General features: G+C 42.8%; 1 protein-coding gene across 5 annotated transcripts in view; it reads left to right on the top strand.

Moving 5' to 3' along the window:
• The window catches only part of FAT3 (FAT atypical cadherin 3), a 603907-nt gene that overhangs the window by 483535 nt on the left and 100057 nt on the right, over positions 1-20315 (top strand). For 3 of the 5 annotated variants that reach the window (XM_084783571.1, XM_084783568.1, XM_084783569.1), the window contains exons 5-8: positions 3550-3864; positions 5043-5253; positions 5714-5782; positions 13598-13737. In XM_084783571.1, the coding sequence (XP_084639697.1) occupies positions 3550-3864; positions 5043-5253; positions 5714-5782; positions 13598-13737 (735 nt within the window). The remainder of the gene's footprint in view (positions 1-3549; positions 3865-5042; positions 5254-5713; positions 5783-13597; positions 13738-20315) is intronic. The other 2 variants (XM_084783572.1, XM_084783570.1) reach the window with 1 other exon arrangement.

The following is a 20315-nucleotide window of genomic DNA, read 5'->3' as shown; positions in this document are numbered from 1 at the left end:
ACTCTATAACAAAGGCAGACCTTCTCCTAGAAGACTAGGAGGCTGCAGTAATCTACCAAGTTAGAGGGAAGGAGGCGCAGCCTAGAGCAGTGTAGCAGGGCATCCTGGCCTGGAAGTGGCACCCAGGGGCACTTGCTCATGTCCATGTCTGATTTGATCTGGATGGTTAGATGAAGGAAGACTCTAAGCGTACACGGAAGATCCTGCTGTCAGGGAGAACATGAAGTTAGAAACCATACTATTTCTTTCTAAATTTTGGAATTACTGAAATATATAGAAGTTGTCTTTAAAAATGGATTTCTACTAACTGACCACGTTGTTTTGGCAAGTGGATATTACAGCTAGACTTAAGAGAATAGCAGTGCAGAGGTAGCAATCGGTTTTGTAGGTAAGGAGGTGACAGCATGCAGGACAGAGATGTCACGAGGGCACTGGGCAGCCATTGGTTTCTCCTGAGAGTGTGTTTCTGAGAAGGTACAGTCACTGTGTTTCCACACACCAGCAGACACACTCCAAGGACCTGGGCTTGTAAGTTTGCGTGCTCTGTATGCGAGTTGTTTCTTAAGTGACGGGATGCTCCAATGAGCAGGGTCTCTTTCCTTTCCCACTTGGCCCCAGAGCCCACTGCTGAGTACATACGGACAGCCAGTGCAGAGGAGGAGGCTGGGGCACAGGGAAAGCAGAGTTGCCTAGGCTTTGAAAGGGGCTGTTCAAGCGGGGAAGTCGTAGAGTGCCTGAACAGCTAAGAAATCAATCCGGGTCAACACAGCTCACCTGGAGGATAATCGGAGCACTGAGCAAGACAAAACATGTCTCTACAGAACTCACAAGCCCAGGAAATATCTCAAGCATCTAGTGCCAGCCTAGGTACACAGCTGGCACCACTGGCTCTTTGCAAAGCACAGTAAACCAATAGTGAGAATAACATTGGAAGAAAATTGCATTGATTTATTTTTTTTTCAACAAAAGCAAGAGCTCTGATAGGCATTTATCTTGAGTCTACTACAGCTACCCTCCCAGGCAACTTGTGAGAGAAGCTAAACTACATTACAATTCCATCTGAAAAAGAAACTTTATTCTGTTTTCCAATAATTTTGATTTTTTTTTCCTAGTTATTCCTGTCAGGTTGCTTGATTAGATGAAGAAACGACTGAGAAAACTCTCTGATGCACTGTTGGTTTCTGTTGACGCTTTTGCTGGACATTTTTTTTTGGTTCGAAGTACATATTATAAGTTAATAAACTGCCTCATACACAGTAATGGTACAAAGATTAAGTAGAGGCTCTCTCAGGTTCTGTGTCATCATCATCATCACATAGCTATACTAACTGTAGTCTTTCAATGCATCAGAAAAATAAAAATAAGTAACCAAGCCCTGCTTACTGATGAGGATATTAAGAAAATGACTGAGGTCACATTTGGAAGTATACCTTACAGACCCCTCATGCCACCTACACCTTGACTATTAGTGTCATGGTGACTACTGAGACTCAAGGATTTTTATGTCCTTTTCACCACACTCCCTTTTCTGTTTCCACAAACACATTTCAGAGTAGTGTCGCAGAGACATGGCACTTGGCCCTTTTGGTTCCCAAAGAGGGGAACATTATTTTGTGATGGCTAAGCAACATGCTAACTATCAAGTGTTCTTAAAATACCGCCTCTGACATGAACTCTGGTGCCCCCCAATTTGATCACTTCTCCTTGGTGGGGAGGCCCGGCAGCACACAGAGGAAAGGGAAGCAGGCTATCCAGATGAGACCTGAAAGGCTGTGGTCATATGGTAAGGGACAAGGCCCCCTCTGTCAGAGGTCTAGGGGACAGGAATAGGGCAGAAGAAGATACAAGTGAGGGGATAACGATCAGGATATAATCTGAATAAATTATAATAAAAAACTGCCAAAAATAAGCTATACGAATTATAAATTATGTACCACTGTGGCACAAATCAACTATATCATGCTTTGTTGTTGTTGTTGCTGCTGCTGTTGTTCCATAACAATGTGAAGAAGAGACACTGGGTGTTTCCATCTCTCTCTGTCATGTGAGCAGACGGTAGGAAGTTGGGTTTGCAACTTCCTTTACCAGAAGAATCGGCTGTTGGGTTCCCCCGCTCTCCATGTTCTGGTCTGAATGCTTATATTATCAACGTCTTAATGCCCAGTACAATAGTATCCGTAAGCAGGGCCAATAAGTATAGTTAGATCATAATGGAATTAGTGCCCTTATTTAAAAAAAAAATCAATGGAGCTTGTCTGTGCCCTTCTGTCATCAGAAGGCACATCTGAGGAGGAAGCCTTTACAGACACTGACTTTCTTGGGACTGTGACTGTGGATTTCCCAGCTCCTGGAACTGTTGTTCACAAATTTCCACTCTAAAGTAGAAACTCGGTCATGTGAACACAGAGCCCCCCCCCCATGAATAGTCCTCTATGGAACTTTCTGGGTGTGTTCTAGGGTAACAGAAGAGGGCAAGCAAGCTTTCTTAATCTCTTTTTATTAGGACATTAATTCCATCTGGGACGCTTTAGTGACTAACACTACCTAAACCCCTTCCTGCTGATACTGTTATATTGGGACACCGAATTTAAGGATGAGACAAAGAATACGATAATAAATAATATGGGGACTGAAAGTCCCAGGTCAGATTCTGGCACGGGCTTACTCCTTCCTGGCTTGCACTTGTCACCGTGGGCTCACACAGCGAGAGATGGGCAGCAAGCATCATCTTTCATAAGAATCCGCTTAGGTCAGTTGTCTACCTTTATGACCTCATTTGATCCTTTATGACCTCATTTGATCTTAACCCCCCTTTTCTCGAAGACCCCATCTGCATTAGCGGCCCAAGGTAGGAGCAGGGCTTCAAACACATGAGTTTTGAGAGGCAACGGTTCAGCTCACAGCATGATGGAGGAAAAAAAGAGAAGAACAGAACTTGGATGGTAAAACATTGTGGACTTGATGAAACTCTCGTGGGTCAATGTATGATGATGACTGCATGGTATATTTTACGTCTGCTGGAAAGACATATTTTATATCCACTCAGAGTCTTGGGCTATAGAAAACAGGAGTTTTGCAAAGTCAGTTTGACTTCTCCTCCTCCTCTGCTGGCCTGCAAAATGAGCCTTGCCATGACCTTGCTGTTTGGGATGCCCCCCACAGACTCCTATGTGGAAATGGTGATAGCATCACAACGACGGACTGCATGAACTGACTGGGTTATTAGAGTGCTTATCCAGAAGACGTGAGGGAGTAGGTTGGCCTCTTCCCCCAGGCTCCAGAACTCAAATAAAGCCTGCCATTTAAAGTCACTAGTATATGGATTGTGACTTGGATGCAGAACTCAACGATGAACCGCTGGGCTTTGCAGGTCATTCCTCCAGCGATGGTTTTCATACTGATCTGGAGGCATTCACTCTCTAGTATTGAGAAGAACTGAGACAGCGCAGGGCATGCGCCGAGCATCTGTGGGGGAGGGCAGGGAACAGGTGGGTACCAGCGTGCAGTGTCCTTTTTTGATCACATCGTACTCTCTCTTTCAAAACTCAGGTGACAGTGACTGACGGTGGTTCTTCTCCAAAGCAGTCAACCATCTGGGTGGTAGTGCAGGTCTTGGATGAGAATGACAACAAGCCGCAGTTCCCTGAGAAGGTCTACCAGATCAAGCTTCCAGAACGTGACCGCAAGAAGAGGGGAGAACCCATTTACAGGGCGTTTGCCTTTGACAGAGATGAAGGCCCCAATGCGGAAATCTCCTACAGCATTGTGGACGGGGACGATGACGGGAGGTTCTTCATCGACCCTAAGACTGGCATGGTCTCTTCCAGAAAGCAGTTCACAGCTGGAAGCTATGACATCCTGACGGTAAGATGCGACTCCAGGGCATCGGTGGGGCAGGGGCGAGCCCTCTTTTTCACGCCTCCTTCTTTGATCAATAAAGCTCTGATGTGGAGAGTGCAGACATAGCTGCAGAAGGCTGCCTTCCTTCTGGGAGCCAGTTACAGGTGAGAACTCATACCCTCCTGGGTGAGGTGTCCTGTCAGCAGACTTTCCCTGAGTCCAGGGCCTGCTGGAGCCACACAACAGCACATCTTGGGCCCTAACTCATTCTTACAGTGCTGAACATAACGGGAAGTAGATATCTAGTATAAAGCAGGAGAAGCTGTGACACACATGCACACAGGAACGCATATGCTTACACTCACGCACGTGGACACAGACATACATACACATGTGTACACATGCTTATGATCCCACAAGTACATACACATTTGCACGCATTCTCACACACATGAATGCTTATTCCAACACATTGGATACATTCATACACATGCTCACACATGTGTACAGCATACATACATAAACACACATATCCACACATATAATATACTTAAACATATTCACATATCGATGCACACATTCATGCACATGCAAACATACATGCACAAACTCAGTGCATGTACACAAACCTGCACGCACATACTTATACATATATATATATATACACACACACATATTTGCACAGAAACTTACTCTCACACACACATATATGTATTTACATATGTATATGTAAGCTCATAAACATACTTAGGTACACTCACACGTGCACAAAATCACATACATACACATGCTCACATGAGCAGGTGCTCATAACATCCCAATACACAAATAGGAACTCACAGTGTACTTCATTCCCATCCACTCTTATTAGAAGTAAGGTTCAGATGATGCTATGAGGAATCAAATTAGCTATTTCTACTCACATAAACTATTGCTCTTGCCCCTGAAATAGCATAAATTGTGAATACAACACCTATATTTTATTGTTTCACATCTCAAAAGTTGGCCTCTGGCAGATGTAGTGTGAGCCTTGTCCCCATCTGCTCCCGTCCCAGAGTCCATTGTCCACTGGATGCCACTCTTCTGCTCCTGAGACTGTGTAGAAAATGGTCTTTTAGCTCAATACTGAGTGAGAGAAAGATGTAACCTTCCACAGACTCAGAGTGCTAAGCCATCTTCCTGTTTCCTCCGTCTCTGAGTAGATCAAGGCTGTGGACAATGGCCGCCCACAGAAATCCTCCACGGCCCGCCTCCACATTGAATGGATTAAGAAGCCTCCACCGTCACCCATACCACTGACATTCGATGAACCATTTTACAACTTCACAGTCATGGAAAGTGACAAAGTGACGGAGATTGTAGGGGTGGTGTCTGTGCAGCCAGCTAACACCCCTCTGTGGTTTGACATCGTTGGTAAGTTCGAGTCTCTAGAGCATATCCAGAAATGGACTTAACTGTTTGAGGGAAGTAGCCAAACACACAAACAACTATATAAATGAATGAATAAATTTAAAGTAATTTAAAGGCAAAAGAAAAAAATACTAAAACCTAGCAATTAAGCCTAAGATTAAAAAGTAGTGCTGGAATGCGAAAGAGCCAGTAAAATGATTAATCAACCTGTGCTTTCGTTCCGATCTGTAGCTGAGCTGAACAGAAAGTGCTCTCTGGCTGGAATTTTCCATAGTATGTTATTTACTGCAATCTTTAATGTCTTTCTGTGTGTCATTTTAATTCTATTGTCACACTTGGCTAATCTCATTTCTAAATGTATTGATGGTACTAGACTTGCTGTCCTTCATTTCTCTCCTTTTCTTCACCTTTTTTTCTGCATTCTGTTCTTTTTTTTTTCTGCTCCCGACTGCCCTGCTTCAAGGTGGCAAGCATGCTCGAGAGATGTTCTATATTCTACAGACAGCTTGTGGGCAGAACTGTTCAACAGAAGGTACCCTTAGTGCAAACACATTTGCTAAAATACAGCTATCCAATCTGCCTTTTACGTTTTTTTTTTAAAAAAACAAATTGAATTACATCTTTCATAACTGCCTGTGACAGACTGAAGTGCAGCCCACAGATCTCATACATGCCTCTAACAGCTATCTCATTACTCATATCCAATGACTTCTTTGTTTGAGATTAAATGGGTTTGGGTTTGGGGGGGGTTGTTTTGATTTTTATCCCATTTGCTTTTGAGGTATGTGGGGGGGTTTTGTTGTTTTGTTTTTATCTTTTTGTAGGTTGGTTTATTTAAGTGGGAATTTTCCAATTGAAAATAAATGAAAATGTCTCCCAGCCTCTCTGTTTTTCAGCAGTAGTGGCATTCACAGAACGAAAAGCCCCACCAGGAGAGTCCCCTGGCTGCTATCCACAGAAGGGAGGGCAGGAAATAGAACCTAGATGTGCAGCCAGTAAGCCTCCACTCAGCCTGAATAGAAAAAGCAGATGGAAGGAAGCAGGCAGGGCAGACCTTGGGAGCCAACCTTTAAATTCCTTGAAAGAAAGCAAGCAAGCACGCCAGGCTGCAAAAGGAGAAGGGAAAAACAGCCCTTCCACAAACCTGCCGGGAGAGCACTGGAGAGGAAACTGTGGAGGACCAGGAAATAAGGCAGGCTGCTGTCAAAGAGAGGAGAGTGTGTGCCTGCCAGGGTCTCGTCAGGGCTGAAGTAGAGCCCTCTTCCCACGATTCTCTCTGCGCAGTGGAGATGCCAGAAGAGCACTGATGTGGGAGAATCATTTCCTCCCCCACGAGGTCTGGGCAGGATAGCCAGGAACCTGCCTCTCCTTCAGCACAGCTGCATCTGGGGAAAGCATTTAGGAGGTTCCACATCTGGTTTAGTGAAGCCTAGAAAAAGAATGTTCTGTGTCTCCTAGTCAAACCTCAAAGAGTCCTCTGAACTCCCAACCAATAAGGGCTCGCCTTCTGCATTTCATTCTGTGAAACATGGGGCACCTTTGTTTTACTTAATGACATTGATCTCACCATCTTTTCATGCGACCATCCTCCCAATTCCTTCTTCATCTCTGCCAGCATATCTTAGATGGAACATCTTCTGGCCCATGAGAAATATCTCCGCCACGATCTCAGTAGTTTTTGGCTTATCCAGCAATTATATGATACAGTTTCTTCTTTCTTGATGCAAAGAAGAGTTGCACATGGCACCAGTTACTTGCCTTTAGCCTACTTGGACACCTTTGGTCACTCCTTCACCAACTCAGTTTGCAAGTGTCTCTGCTGGCTGACAGTGCTTCCTGTTCCTTGCATGGGCTTAGCCATGGCTTAGCCCAGGCTGCCCATGCATGGGAAATCTCACTGCCATACATTTCTTTGACACTAAGTATGACCTGACCTCAATTACTCAGGCCAGTTCGCAATTCTTCATCATCTCCATAAGTATGTCTACATGTAGGTTAGCATACTGCTAGGAACACTACATGTTAGATTGCACAGGTTTTTCATACCATGTTGTCGGTACTACTATATGCTTTCACTTATATTTACATAAATGGATGGAGATTCTTTACCCTCAAGATAAAAGCCCATATCTCTATTGTCCCCTCTTGCTGGAGCTTCTGGGTGAGTGATCCTAAGATACAGAGACCGGTGCTGATGCCTTAGGCAACCATGGTAACCGTATCATAGATGCCTGGCCCTACCCAGGCTCAGTGTGACATTCCAGTGAACACCAGCCACATGACCTCACTAGCCCAAGGAGACAGTTGTTTATAAGCAAACAAACACACTTTCTGGCATCCACACATAACCCGGGAACCATACGCAAAGCTTGGCCTTAGCTCTTGTCACTCTTTATCTTTGTGTTCCTAAGCACTGCTCCTCCATAGAGCCCCTCCTACCCGTTCTACTGTGTGAGTTGAATAGTTTGTTCAATGAGGACTCCCAGGACCATCCCCTGATGTGGAATCTCCATCACAGACGTTTCTCTGTAAACCTGGTAACAGCTTGCCAAATTTCCTCTACACATTGAACTTACTGGGCCTCCTGCCCAACAGATCATGATTTTCTTTCCATCCCCAGGTCCAGCCAACAGCGTCTTGAAATGCCAACTTTTTCACTTCACTGTAGCACTTCCAGCCCTTTCCCAGGTGCTGGTGCTTTTCAGCAGAGATGATTCCCTTTACCAAACCTCCTTGCTGAGAATGTGGCTCCTCTGCCAGAGTCATCATTCACCCGCTGTGCTGACATCCTCTTCCGTCTTATAAAGCCCCTCATTTGCTCTATCATCTTCAGCTGTTTCACCCTCACTGTCAACATTTCTTGCTTATTCATCTCTTGGGGGGGTCTTCCCTTCCTCCTTGCCTATGCAGCATCCTTGATCTAACTAGCACAGAGGAGACCAAGAGCGGGCAGCGCTCCTTAGCACTTAATACTCATTCGCGAGCTGTGCCGAATACAAAGGACAAGCATGAGACTGGCCAGCTAGCACAGCGTGGATCTGAAATGTGAGCCCTGGCTCCTGCTTCAGGTTAGCAAGCCAACCTGAGTTTCCACCATGGTCCCCACTGCATCCAGACACCCACGAAGAACACACAGAGAGGCCCAGGGCATAGCATCCTCACTGGGCATGCCAGGCTTTAAACTGCTCAACCCAGTGAACCCTCACGAAGGAAACAAAGCTGGTGTTTCAGCCTCCCTTTCCCCTCGAGAGCCTGTCCTCACTTGCCTGACTCTGATTTTGACTGAATTTTCTTACCTCTTACCAGAACGCGAAGTCACAGAAACTCCATGTGAGTGGCATGTTGGTCCCAAGCCTAGACATTTGCATTCTCTTGACTCCAAACAGACAACGTTTCCCCTGTAGCTAGATTCTCTTCAGCTCCCACAAACGAGCCCTACTTAGAACCAAGCTAAGAAAGCTGTAATTAAAAGGAAGCATACTAAAGTTCAGCTGTTATGGATTTAAACAGCCCAACACACAGCATGCTTCCTCTCGTTGTTAAAATGGAAAGAAAATGAAGGGAACTAAAATAACCCACAATCCTTTGTAGCTTTGTCATGTATCTTCACACTTCTCAGGATGCTCTGCTTTCCCTGTAGCCGGTTCCTTGATTTACATACCTCCTATGTGCAGGCAACCTGCCTCTTAGCTCTGACTGGCTGGTGCAGAATCTTATCCTGATGGCAAATCTTTGAATTTGGAAAGGCCACCATCACTGACAACTCTGTGTTCAAAACCGAGGCATGCTGACTTGCAGTTGTTAGCTCTTACCTGAATCATACTTTTATCTTGCAGATAGGAAACACGTGAACTAAGCTGATTTGCCTCACCCAGTGTCAGGAGGGAGAAAGGCTCTATTACCATGACTCTCTGATGGCCCTCTGTGTTAGCCCCCTAGACATCTTTCTGTGTTGCAGAGAGACAAAGGCTACCCTGGCCCTCAGTTGGCTGTAGATCTCCGAGACTTGGAATTACCAGCTGTTACCATCTCAACTTACCTCTGTCCTTTTTGAACCTTGGCTCCTGTGTGGCCACAGGTGACTTGGGTCTGGGTCAAGAAGACAAGCCACCATTCCTGACAGCACCAGCAGTATCTTTGTCCTCTGTCGACTGTGTCCAACCTTCTAAAATTAAATATAATGTACTCCTCAAAGTTCGTGCTTCAAAACCATGTAGCTACTTCTTAAAATGTTCAAAAGAAGCCGCCTCGAGGTTTAAATAAGTCGATAATTATGCATGTGTGTATTTGTAGCTAGCCTCAGCCATGTGAGGTTGGACACACCTCAGAGCTTGGGCCCTCTGGATCTTCCCTAACCTGGCAGCCACGTTTTTTCATCGCACAGCTCTTGTCCAGCCTGTCTTTGGAAAAGCCACACCAGTGTCTAGCTCCCCTGCTCCCCTATCAGAGTAGATTTTGTTCATCTATCCAGCGGACATCAAACACTTCATTTCTCCTGTCCCACCTTCATGTTCTAACTTGATCTCGAACGGGACTCACTTCCACTTATAGCAACAGTCTCATTTATCTCATTAAAATCATATCTGGGAGAAATTGTAGAAAGATAATAGAAACCTGAAAATAATTCACATATTAATTATTTTAAGAAAAGGGACCTTGGACAAAGCTCTAGAAGTTTTTTCTTTTACTTTTTCTTTTTTGTTCCTGCCTACCACCCTTTCCTGCCCTTCATTTAAATATCAGCCTGCTGTGCGCTTGCTTCATTCCAAGGCAGAAAATTATTCACAATCGCACCGTAACTGGCACTGAATGTCTTTCCTTCGTTGGGTGTACACGCTGAACTTGAACGAACAGCTTGTGCACGGCTCCCTCCGTTCATTGAGATTCAGTTGCTCAGTATTTTGGAAGCTGCTCAGTCACACCTCCCCCTGGGTGACTACTAGATTTGGGTTGTTATTTTTACAATTACATGAGCAAGAGTGGGATTATTTTTCTAGAGGAAGAACCTGGAAGCTTCTCCATGGGAAAAGCTGTGCCATTTTTAATCACTGACTCTTTATCTGTGCAGAGACGGCACCCACAGAAGCCTCCTCCTCTGTCAGGTGTGTCCAGGCTTTTGAGACTGAGAAATGATGTAATCCCTAAACCTCAGCTCTCACATAGGGTACCCACCTTCAAAGAAAAGCTCAACTCAGTCGTACTCCAGTGAATTCAGAGGTCAATGCTGGCTGCGAGTGTTTTCACTACTGGCCTACTTCTAAAGTCTTTTCAGGACCCCCTCCTTGATCCATTAAATTGTATAATACCATAAGAGAAGTCCAGTGTGCCTCTTCTGCATTTTCGTTATTCTATGACCCCTGTCTTGACCAAAATTGGTTCAAGGGAAGTGTCCCTAAAGTGAATTATTGCCACGTGGGCTGTTCACAACCTCGCTTTTAACTATCTCTGCCGCACGCCCCCCGCAGCAATGCACAGGCTGTGACGTTTCTGAACCCCACCTGTTGGTACCTGGGCCAGCTCTGCAGTGTCCTTTTCTGCCCACCTTTTATTTGGCCTCATGCTGTTGCACCCGACACCCTCTGGCTTTGCATGTCCTGTTACTGGCTCTGAGGAAGCACATCTTGTTTAAACGGAATGCTCCTGGTGAAGTCGGACTCCTGGTATTCGATTGATAGTCTCACCTCAGATGATCTGGCCTTGTTTTCCTACAAAATTGAAATCACCTTTCAGGCTAAAAAGGAGCCTGGAAAAACAAGACCTGGGGGCAAGGCATGGGGTCATTTATGAAATGGGATGCTTAAGTGTAGGTTATTAAATTGTGTGTAGGTTTGAAGGTGAACTAACTGCTGGTCTGGATTCTATGTCCCTTGTCAGAAATTCATTTGAAAACTTGGGAAGATTTGGATTTAAATGACATCTTGGCTTAACTAGGAGCAAATGCCCTAGGAATAAATATTATAGCATGATGGCCACATTAGTGGATGGGAAAATGTCCCAAAGATGTTAATGATCTCTCTCTCCTATGAAGTTAGAAGTTTCTCATCAGGAATATTTAAAAGGGCAAAGACTTATTTAAAAAAACAAATACAAATATGGCACATACCTGCAGAAGAGATTACAAACACTGAAACTTGCAAAAATTGCCTAAATATTAACAAGAGCAAAAATTATGAAAATCATACAATCTACATTGCATAAACATGCAAATGTTACACCACTATACAGGTGAGATGACAATGTTGTTTTCCACAGACTTTAAAGGGTCATAATCAGTGAGCAAAAGAACTGAAATTGGAAACCTTGCATTTTCTCTACTTCATTTTCATTCCTCTTTCCTCTAGAGATAATAATTTGCACAATTCTGTTCTCCCGATCCACAAGTGTTTACCTTTTCTAAATAACTGATCTTGGAGACTGGACACTATCCCTACCAAAACAACAACAGTTTAAAACAAAGGTCTCAACCTTCGTATTTAGGAAGTAAGCAACACCAGGGACAGGGCCATAAAGCCTGATGTTGATTGAGTTTTGACTGGGACCATGGCTTAGCACCTTCCAGAAGCAACATGAGAAGCTGCATCTTTGTCTTTAGAGATTATTTATTACCTTTCTTTCAGGGTTTCCATGGCAAAGGTCTTCCCTTCGTTGGTTGATTGGTTGGCTGGTTTTGTTTTTGGGTTTTTCTACCAGCGTTTACCTCTTGGAGGTAAATAATCGGCCTTGCTAGGTAAGGTGACCGGTGCAGGTCCACCTGTCAGCTTTCTGTTTTGTTCCACATGCTCATCAAGGAAGCAGTCCCTTAACAGAAAGCAGCGCACTAAGAGCCGCCCCTCTCCTCAGACTAGGAGCCCCCTCTTCTAAGCCCTCAAAACCCTTCTATGGAGCTAGTGCCTCTCAGTAAATCAACTAAAGACATTAATTGGAAGATAAGTCTCTTTTAGATGAAATTTTTGAGAACATACATCATCTCTAAGCAATTCTCTGGTACCCTGTATCTCCACAGCTTAATTAAATGTCAAAGGCAATTATGTTCTCTCCAGTAATTAAATAATCCTAAGTGAGCATGGTAGCTGCAAGCAGTTGGTACTTGGAATATACATGACTACATTTTTAGAAAGTAAACCATGTTATTTATTTTTGTCACGGTAGGACAAATTCCAGTAATTCAGGTGTGATATCCCCTTCACTCACCCACTTAACCTTATACCGTAATGTCATGAAATCATGTTCCTCAATGGCCAGAAAAATACAATGTAAAGACTATAGGATATAAGAAAAGCTAAGCTTTTTGTTTCTAAAATACAAAATTCAATAAATGCATTGCCCTACATACAAAGTTAAATAAAATTGCATTCTGAAACCAAAAGTGTTTTACACATGCAATTTCAGACAAAAAAAGAGAGTACTGGTGAACATATACTGGCATTTAATTAAAATAACTTCAAAATGTAGACCATTATCTTTTCTCTCCCTTTAAAAATGTATCTAATTTGAGAAGTTTGTAAGTGTGAAGTGTGACTTCTCTTCAGAAAGAAAAAGGTCTCAGTTCTAATACTATCTTATATATGTCTGTTGTTCAAGACAAAGGAACAAAAGACATTTTTTTCTAAACCTTTGTATAAGTGGCCTTATAAGTTCATTAGTGTTATGTAGCAATATGATATCCATGTGATGCCTCTTGGATCTGATGTTTTCCTGTTGTTTCTGCGAAACCATCAGCCACTTGAGAGAAAACTAATTTACACTGCCAAGATGCCAAAAGTATTTCTCTGAATATCCCAATGTCAGAGAAATTTTTTGCATATGAAATTCCTTTTTAAATTCTTTCCTTATCTTCCTGTAGTCATAATTTAATTTCTGACATTTAATTGGGGGGACTCTGAATTCTACCAGTCAAATGTTTACCAACAACCCTAAAACAGACATAAAAGTTTCAAGTCATTTGTGATCGTTGTAATTGGAATAGTTTTTTACTTAGGATGTATTCTACCAGAGAAAAGCTAAAGTATCCCCCAAGTCCCCAAATAACAGCTGAGTGGGGCTGAAGGGCTGTTAATCGCCTAAGTGTTTTATGGACCCAGCTCATGCTCCTCCACTCCAACACTAAGCTGAGGTTCTTATTTACAACGCACTGGTTTTTTCTTTTTTGTCATTTGTTATGCTTATAGAGGATGGCTTTTGAAATATGAATTAAGTTAGAAATATTGAAGATTTATGAAACTGAGCCATAGGGATACCTGCCAGAAAAACATACCTTTGTAAAAGCACCCTGTAAAGCTATATGCCTCCATATGCTTAATTCCTTCTCAGATGTGCTAACTTCGTGTTGTTTCTGTGAAATCATCAGGGGGGAATTTTGACAGCTCTTTTGATGCAGAGAAGGGTGTTGGAACAATTGTCATTGCAAAACCTTTGGATGCAGAGCAAAGGTCGGTCTACAACATGAGCGTGGAAGTCACCGATGGAACAAATGTCGCTGTCACTCAGGTGAGATGTTAAGTTACTGACTAACAAGAATGTGTAAATGTGTATCTGCTAACGATAGAAACGAAAGCCATGAAAACAATGGGTCCAGAGAGTAATAAATTATGTCCAATGTCTTCTTTTATTCAAAAATCGTTTCAGTGAACAATTGAGACAAAGGGTCCAATGTTCAATTTATTGGCGATGCTGTCGAATCTGGCTGCTTCTTTTAAGACAACTGTGATTGTCTGCATATGGAAGAGTAATATGCATTTGTTTCCCGGTCACTTGCTTTAGGTTTCTCTCTGACAACACTCAACTTGCAAAGAGCACATGCATGTTGTTGGTGTTGTTGGTGTTAGCAAAACATGAGCGTCTTTCCCTCCTCATTTCTCAAGTCACTGAAACTTCCAGCTAGAGTCAAGGAAAGAGCCCATATTCAGTTACATACTAAGACGGGAGTTACCTAGCTAAGATCAGACAGCCTCAGTAAAGAAAAAGGCTGGAGCCTGGGTATCCACTGTGGCCTCTGTGCTATTGCTTCCCCCTCCTGGCTGCATATTGTACCCTCTGACAGAGAGAGTAGGAAAAGCAGATCCAACACCCAGTTAGCTGGTTGCCAGCCCCAGAGCTCCTATTGATGTTACCATGCAGCTGGGGTTGAGGAACTTCTACTCTGCTTCTTTAGTGCATATGAAAGACATTGGGAATTAGAAGAAAACTTCTAAACTCATCTGTGAATCAGAATATCTCAGAACCTTCTTCCCAAGTGTGACTAACACAATGCCAGCTCTTAACACAGTGGATTGACCCTGCATGTAAGGTTTGTGTTTTGTTTTCAGCACCATTGTCTTAGTTAGGGTGTTAGTGCTGTGATAAGACACAATGGCCAAGGCAACTCTTATAAAGGAAATTTAATTGGGACTGGCTTACAGTTTGAGAGGTCTAGTCCATTGTCATCATGGTGGGAAGCATGGCAATATCCAGGCAGACATGGTGCTGGAAAAGGAGCTGAGAGTTCTACATCTAGATCCACAGGCAGCAGAAGGGGATGCTGTCCTACACTGGGTGGAACGTGAGCATGTAAGACCTCAAAGCCCCACCTCCACAGTGACACACTTCCTCTAACAAGGCCACACCTACTCCAGCAAAGGCGCACCTCCTAATAGTGCCACGCCCTATGAGCCAAGCATTCAAACTCAGGAGCTTATGAGGACCAAAACTACTCAAACCACCACAACCATACACCAAGCCCCATGTAGCGTGCACTGCAGCTCCACTCTTTCTCCCAGCTTCTCTCTGTGGTCCCCACAAGCCTAGAAGACATGAATGATTGATGCGGGCTCTGTTTTTCTGCTGAACCCAGATGGGTATTCAGAATTCTTCTCAACACATTTTGGTAGCTAGTAAGAAAGTTTTGCCAAACCAGAAGCAAGCAAGTAATGATTTATTTTAAATATGATTTACATTGCTATAACCATAAAATTTAAAAGCAGGAGGAGGGCTATTTCACATGTTTGTCCAGACAATTGTCTCTTGGTCTGAAGCTGCTACAAATATATATATATATAATGTCCATTGTTATCATGGTGGGAAACATGGCAACATCCAGGTAGACATAGTGCTGGAGAAGGAGCTGAGAGTTCTACATCTAGATCCACAGGCAGCAGAAGGGGACTCTGTCCTGCACTGGAATATATATAACATGGCTGTTTCCTTATAATTAGAGAGCGGTAGAAGTTGAAGGGAACAGTTGGGTTCATTTCATGTGACCATTTGCTTTCCATCTGAATATAACTATAAATGGAAATGACTCACAGATAGACAGCCAATGTGTGATAGTTCCTGGTTCTTGCTCTGGCCCCTTCCTGCTTCTCAAGTGACCACAGGACCCTGTTTGCCTTAGTGAGGCCCATTTACACCCGTTACCCTAAAGTTAGTATTGCCCGCAAATCATACAATCTGATAATTGGCCCAACTGGGAGAACACATTATATATTCTCCCTACCTAAAACCACTACATTTCTTGGCATTTTTAAAACTCAAGTCTTGAAGTATAAATAAGACCCTCTGGCTAAGACTCATGGGAACTTCACAGTCGAAGAGGATGCTGAAAGACTAAGGCCAAGCAATCTATGTGCAGTACTGCTATGTTGTCAGTGCTAATTCATTTTAAATGAACTTAAATTAGATAATTTTTAATTAGTAGTTTCTTAACATATCCAGCCCCAGCTCTTCTGTGATACTTAAAAACCCAAGACATATTTAAGTAAAATACAAATAAGCCTAGGATCCTATTTATGTCCAGATTTTCCTCTAGGGGTTTCAACCAGTTGAATTAAGCAGTATTCAATGCATCTAGAATCCATGGTAGAGAAATAGATTCTACATATCCAGCTAGGTCTATCTAGAAGGTAACCAGATCTCTGAGGTATAAAACACTCATCTTAACAATGGCCATGAAAAGGTTAGCAGGAAGACATTTAGAATTTCACTAGGTTGATACGAGCAACAATTTAGTAGCATTTATTTCATAAATGTTTTCTCAGCCCATACCATATGCAGTGCACTAAGGTGCTTAAGATCACAGTACTGTAGCTTTGATTGTTTGATGTTTGAGACAGGGTCTCACTATAGAACCAATATTAGACAGAAACTCCTGAGCTAAAATATCCTCCAGCCTCAGGTCCCTTAGTAGGTCGAACTGAAGTGCACACCACCACACTAAGCTAGTAATGCAGTTTTAAGGCCATATGTCTAATATACACTCATCAAAATAATATGCAGTTGTACAAATGCTTGTCTTTGAATGCCCTTGTCAGAGACCATGTTTTCCCAAGCTGATATACAGTTAGATGTGACTTTGGAGCATTTGTGAGCAGTCTGAGAACTGGAATGAACTTGGGGGGTTGCCCTAGCAAGAACAAATTAAAGAGGCTAATAATAGGCATCAAGAGATGTTTCCTATCTAAAGCACCCAAGTCATGACCTTAAGAAATGAGAACTGTTCTCAAAGCAAAGCATGTAGTGTGTGTTCTAATCACAACTGTTGCCACCAGAAGGCCATTGGCTATGTTGCTCCTTTCTGCTCACCAGCCTTGGTCAGCCCAGAATACTTCGCCTTTACAAAGGCTTCCCTGGACGTGGCAACAGAAACAGTTCCCTGCACCTGTGTCAGGTCCTTTTGAGCAACATGATGTCTGGGAAATAAGCAGTGCAGTCTAGACTTCTTTTCGAAACTGCTAAAACATGCTCAAACCGGTGACCCTGGACAATGTAATGATTCTACCATCAAACAGATGCCTTTCTCCGTGTAACTAGATTAATGCCCTCGAGTTTCTAAACCACCTGTTCAGAACTCCTTGGGGGACTTTCCTCTCCTTTGTCCACGTGAGAGCATAAAACATGGTGGGACACAGCCTTCTTGTCAGCCATAAACAACATGTTGAGTTTTACCTCACAAATCTAAAATACATCAGAGCCTCTGGGAGTCAGTGTCGTTATAAAACCTTTCCTTCATCTTCAGTCCTGTCCTGTTCTTCCGGCTCTCACAGGGTTCTTGTGTCTCAGAGCTACAGCATCTGATAATACATAAATATCTCTTGCTTTCGGAGGATCGCCTAGGTGGAATGGAATGTAAAGGGGGCGGGTGCACTTCACACTACAAAGATTTGAAAGAACAAAACGCAAGAACAGAGTGTCCCCACGTGTGCAAAAGCCACTCATCCAGGTGGACAAAGGCTTCTGATTGTGTGGGGTTTGGTGAGGGACGTTACTGCACCTCTCCACACAGAGACAGGAGTGAACCCCGTGTTATGTTAGGAGCTCAGAACTAAGCAAGGAAGTCTGGATTAAAAGGGACGGAGGAGAGAGTGACAATGTCTCTGGACTGTCTGCTTCAAGGAAAGATGAGGAATCACAAGGAGCCCTGGTTATTGGAAGCAGCAGGATTCGGAAGTAGCCAGGGAGTGGGACTAGGGGCACATAAAGAGCAGAACGAAACACCAGAGAGGTTCACTATCTACCCCAACAGAAGTAGAATTACAGGAATTTAAGTGGATCCCAGCCCTGGTTCCCAGACAAGACCCCGCCATTTGCACTAGAAAAGAGTCCAGATGCTTTATAGAAATAGCTGATTGCATGTTGAGGGCCATAGTATCAGACATTTTATCCTACTAAGGACCCATGGAGTCATGATAAAAAGGTGACCAGAGGCTACTTAAAATGGCTTTCAACAGCTAATCATGGGTAGCCCCCTCAACTTTCACAAAGCCAACCCTAATAACACTCATTACAGGCAGAATTTGGATTCCCTACCTCCCCTCTAAACTTTAGAATCTTGATGTCATACATAGAAACAGGGATTTAAGAGATATAATTAAGGTCAAAGGTCTCCAGGTAGGACCTATCTACTAACAGAGGATTAACTGTCAGCTTTCTCCAGTTGAAATGAGAGAGGTAGAAAAGGGGGCGCCAGAGAATCCACTGCAGGGAAGATCTGAAACAATTTGAATATGAAGGTGGCCTCAAGCTATTGGGGAGCCAGCAAGGACACAAGGACCCCAGTCCTATATCCAGAAGGCACAATATTGCATCTGAGTGAAAAAGAAGCACCTTCAAAAAGGAATGCATTTATGCCAATCCCTTGAGTTTGGCCTTGATTTCAGTATATAATAATAATAATAATAATAATAATAATAATAATAATAATATCAGGAGTTATTTTAACTAAGTTGGTGATGACTTTTTGTGGCAGAAATATGAAACTTGTTGATTACTGTCACTTCTATTTTACTATTAAGGAAAAGAGTCCAAAGCAAGATTCAGTGACTTGAGGAGAAGTGAGCTCAGATCCACGCAGCAGATACTGGGGCCTACGACATTGTGCCAACCCTCAAAGGCAATCTGTTCTAAGACAGGAGGCTAAGAAGCGCAGCTTTTAAAGCTGTCTCCTGGGAAACATGTCACCACCTGTAACCTTCAGGCTATCTCCTAGCCATCCATAGGTCCAGCCTCCTCTTAGCAGAGCTTTAACCCTAAGGACGCATGTTTCCAAAGAGGATCCATTATGAATAGTAATACGTCCGTCAAATCAAGCAGAGCTGCTGCATCTTCATAGAAAATGTAAACAGATGTAGAACATGGCTCCGCCAAAGCCGCAGTGGATAAAAAGGCAAACAAATACATAAATAACACTCGAGATTTGCACAGTGAGACTCACCAACTCTCACTAGGAAGTTCCATTTCTCTGTGACCTCAAAAAAGTTAAATAAGAAATTATTGTCATTCATTTCCAATTAGAAACGGAGGCACAGACAAGTTAAGTGGCCTGCCTGGGCTCACAGAAAAGAGATGCAAGCCCACTTCCTCCTTTTCAAAAAATCACACCATACTCAGGGAACATTCCTCTATACATTTATACTTACAAAATATACAGCTTCATCCATTAGGGAAAGCATCTTGTATAGTGAAAAATATTGACCCAGAGTCAGGTGGTGCAAGTCCAAGTTGGCCCTTGACCTGTGTGTGTTCCCTTGGAAGGCACCTTGCTCCATCTAAGACCCAATCTTCTTCTCAGTGAAATGAGTCTACGTGCTTCACAGATTGATGTACAAATGAAGAAAGATGAGAAGGTTCTCAGAACTATCACATGCTGAGCACATAGAGACTTTATTAATACAATCTGGTACTCAACTTAAAATTGGAATAGCATACCTGATAGCTATAAATTACTTTAGTGACCTTTATTGTTATATGAGAAGGAAAAGAGAGGTAGTATTGGCCAAATAATAATCTAAAAGCTCTGTTGATTTGCTTCAGGGACTCTGGATATGTGACTATGTGATTTTTAAAAAATATCCTTATTCGAGTTATGGTTTGGATTTCTAAAGCTAGAAAAGCGAGCTTGTAGTTTTGGGATCCATAGCCAAGCCTGACATTAAACATCTCCTTCCATGTCCTCCAAAAGTCTCAACCCCTATACGTGCTGTTAGCTGAGCTTGGCCTGCATTGATTGGAGTGGGAGTGAAAAATAGCTATGATCAGTTCCTAAACTTAGCCTTGACCCTCATCCGCATAGTTTCCATCACTAAGTCCCTCACTGACCTACTTACTTAGAAAACAGATTTTACCTTGAAAGGCTTTCTTCTTTCTTGGACAATTTCTTTCTTTCTTTCTTTCTTTCTTTCTTTTCTTTTCTTTTTTTTTTTTTTGTTTTCTTTGTTTTTTTTGTACACATGCTTCAAAAGGTAGAAAAGCAGGTTATGTTTGTTTCTAGTGATGTTCATTAGACCAGGAGACTCTGCAAATATCTCTTCTCCTACCAAGAGTTCTCCTACATGCACTTTAGTGTCATTTGTCTCTAACACGTGAAAAAGAGCCAACTTTCCTTTGATATTTAAGTTAAGGAAAGCCCAAAACATCCCAGCTACATATTATAAAATACCACGTGAGACTTTCTGTTTAAAACAAACACAAAGAATGATAAATTTTCACTATATGTACTAGTCCTATGCCTGACAGCTTATGAGAAAATCGAAATTTGAAACAAGATTCCAATTTCCTATCAAGGAACTTTCTATTCAAAATAATTCCTAGATTAA

Source organism: Acomys minous (genome assembly GCF_964271855.1).
Source record: "Acomys minous genome assembly, chromosome: 5".
In the NCBI taxonomy this organism is placed as follows: Eukaryota; Metazoa; Chordata; class Mammalia; order Rodentia; family Muridae; genus Acomys; species Acomys minous.
Note: the sequence above shows the minus strand (reverse complement) of the source record. Positions and strands in the feature narration are given on the sequence as shown.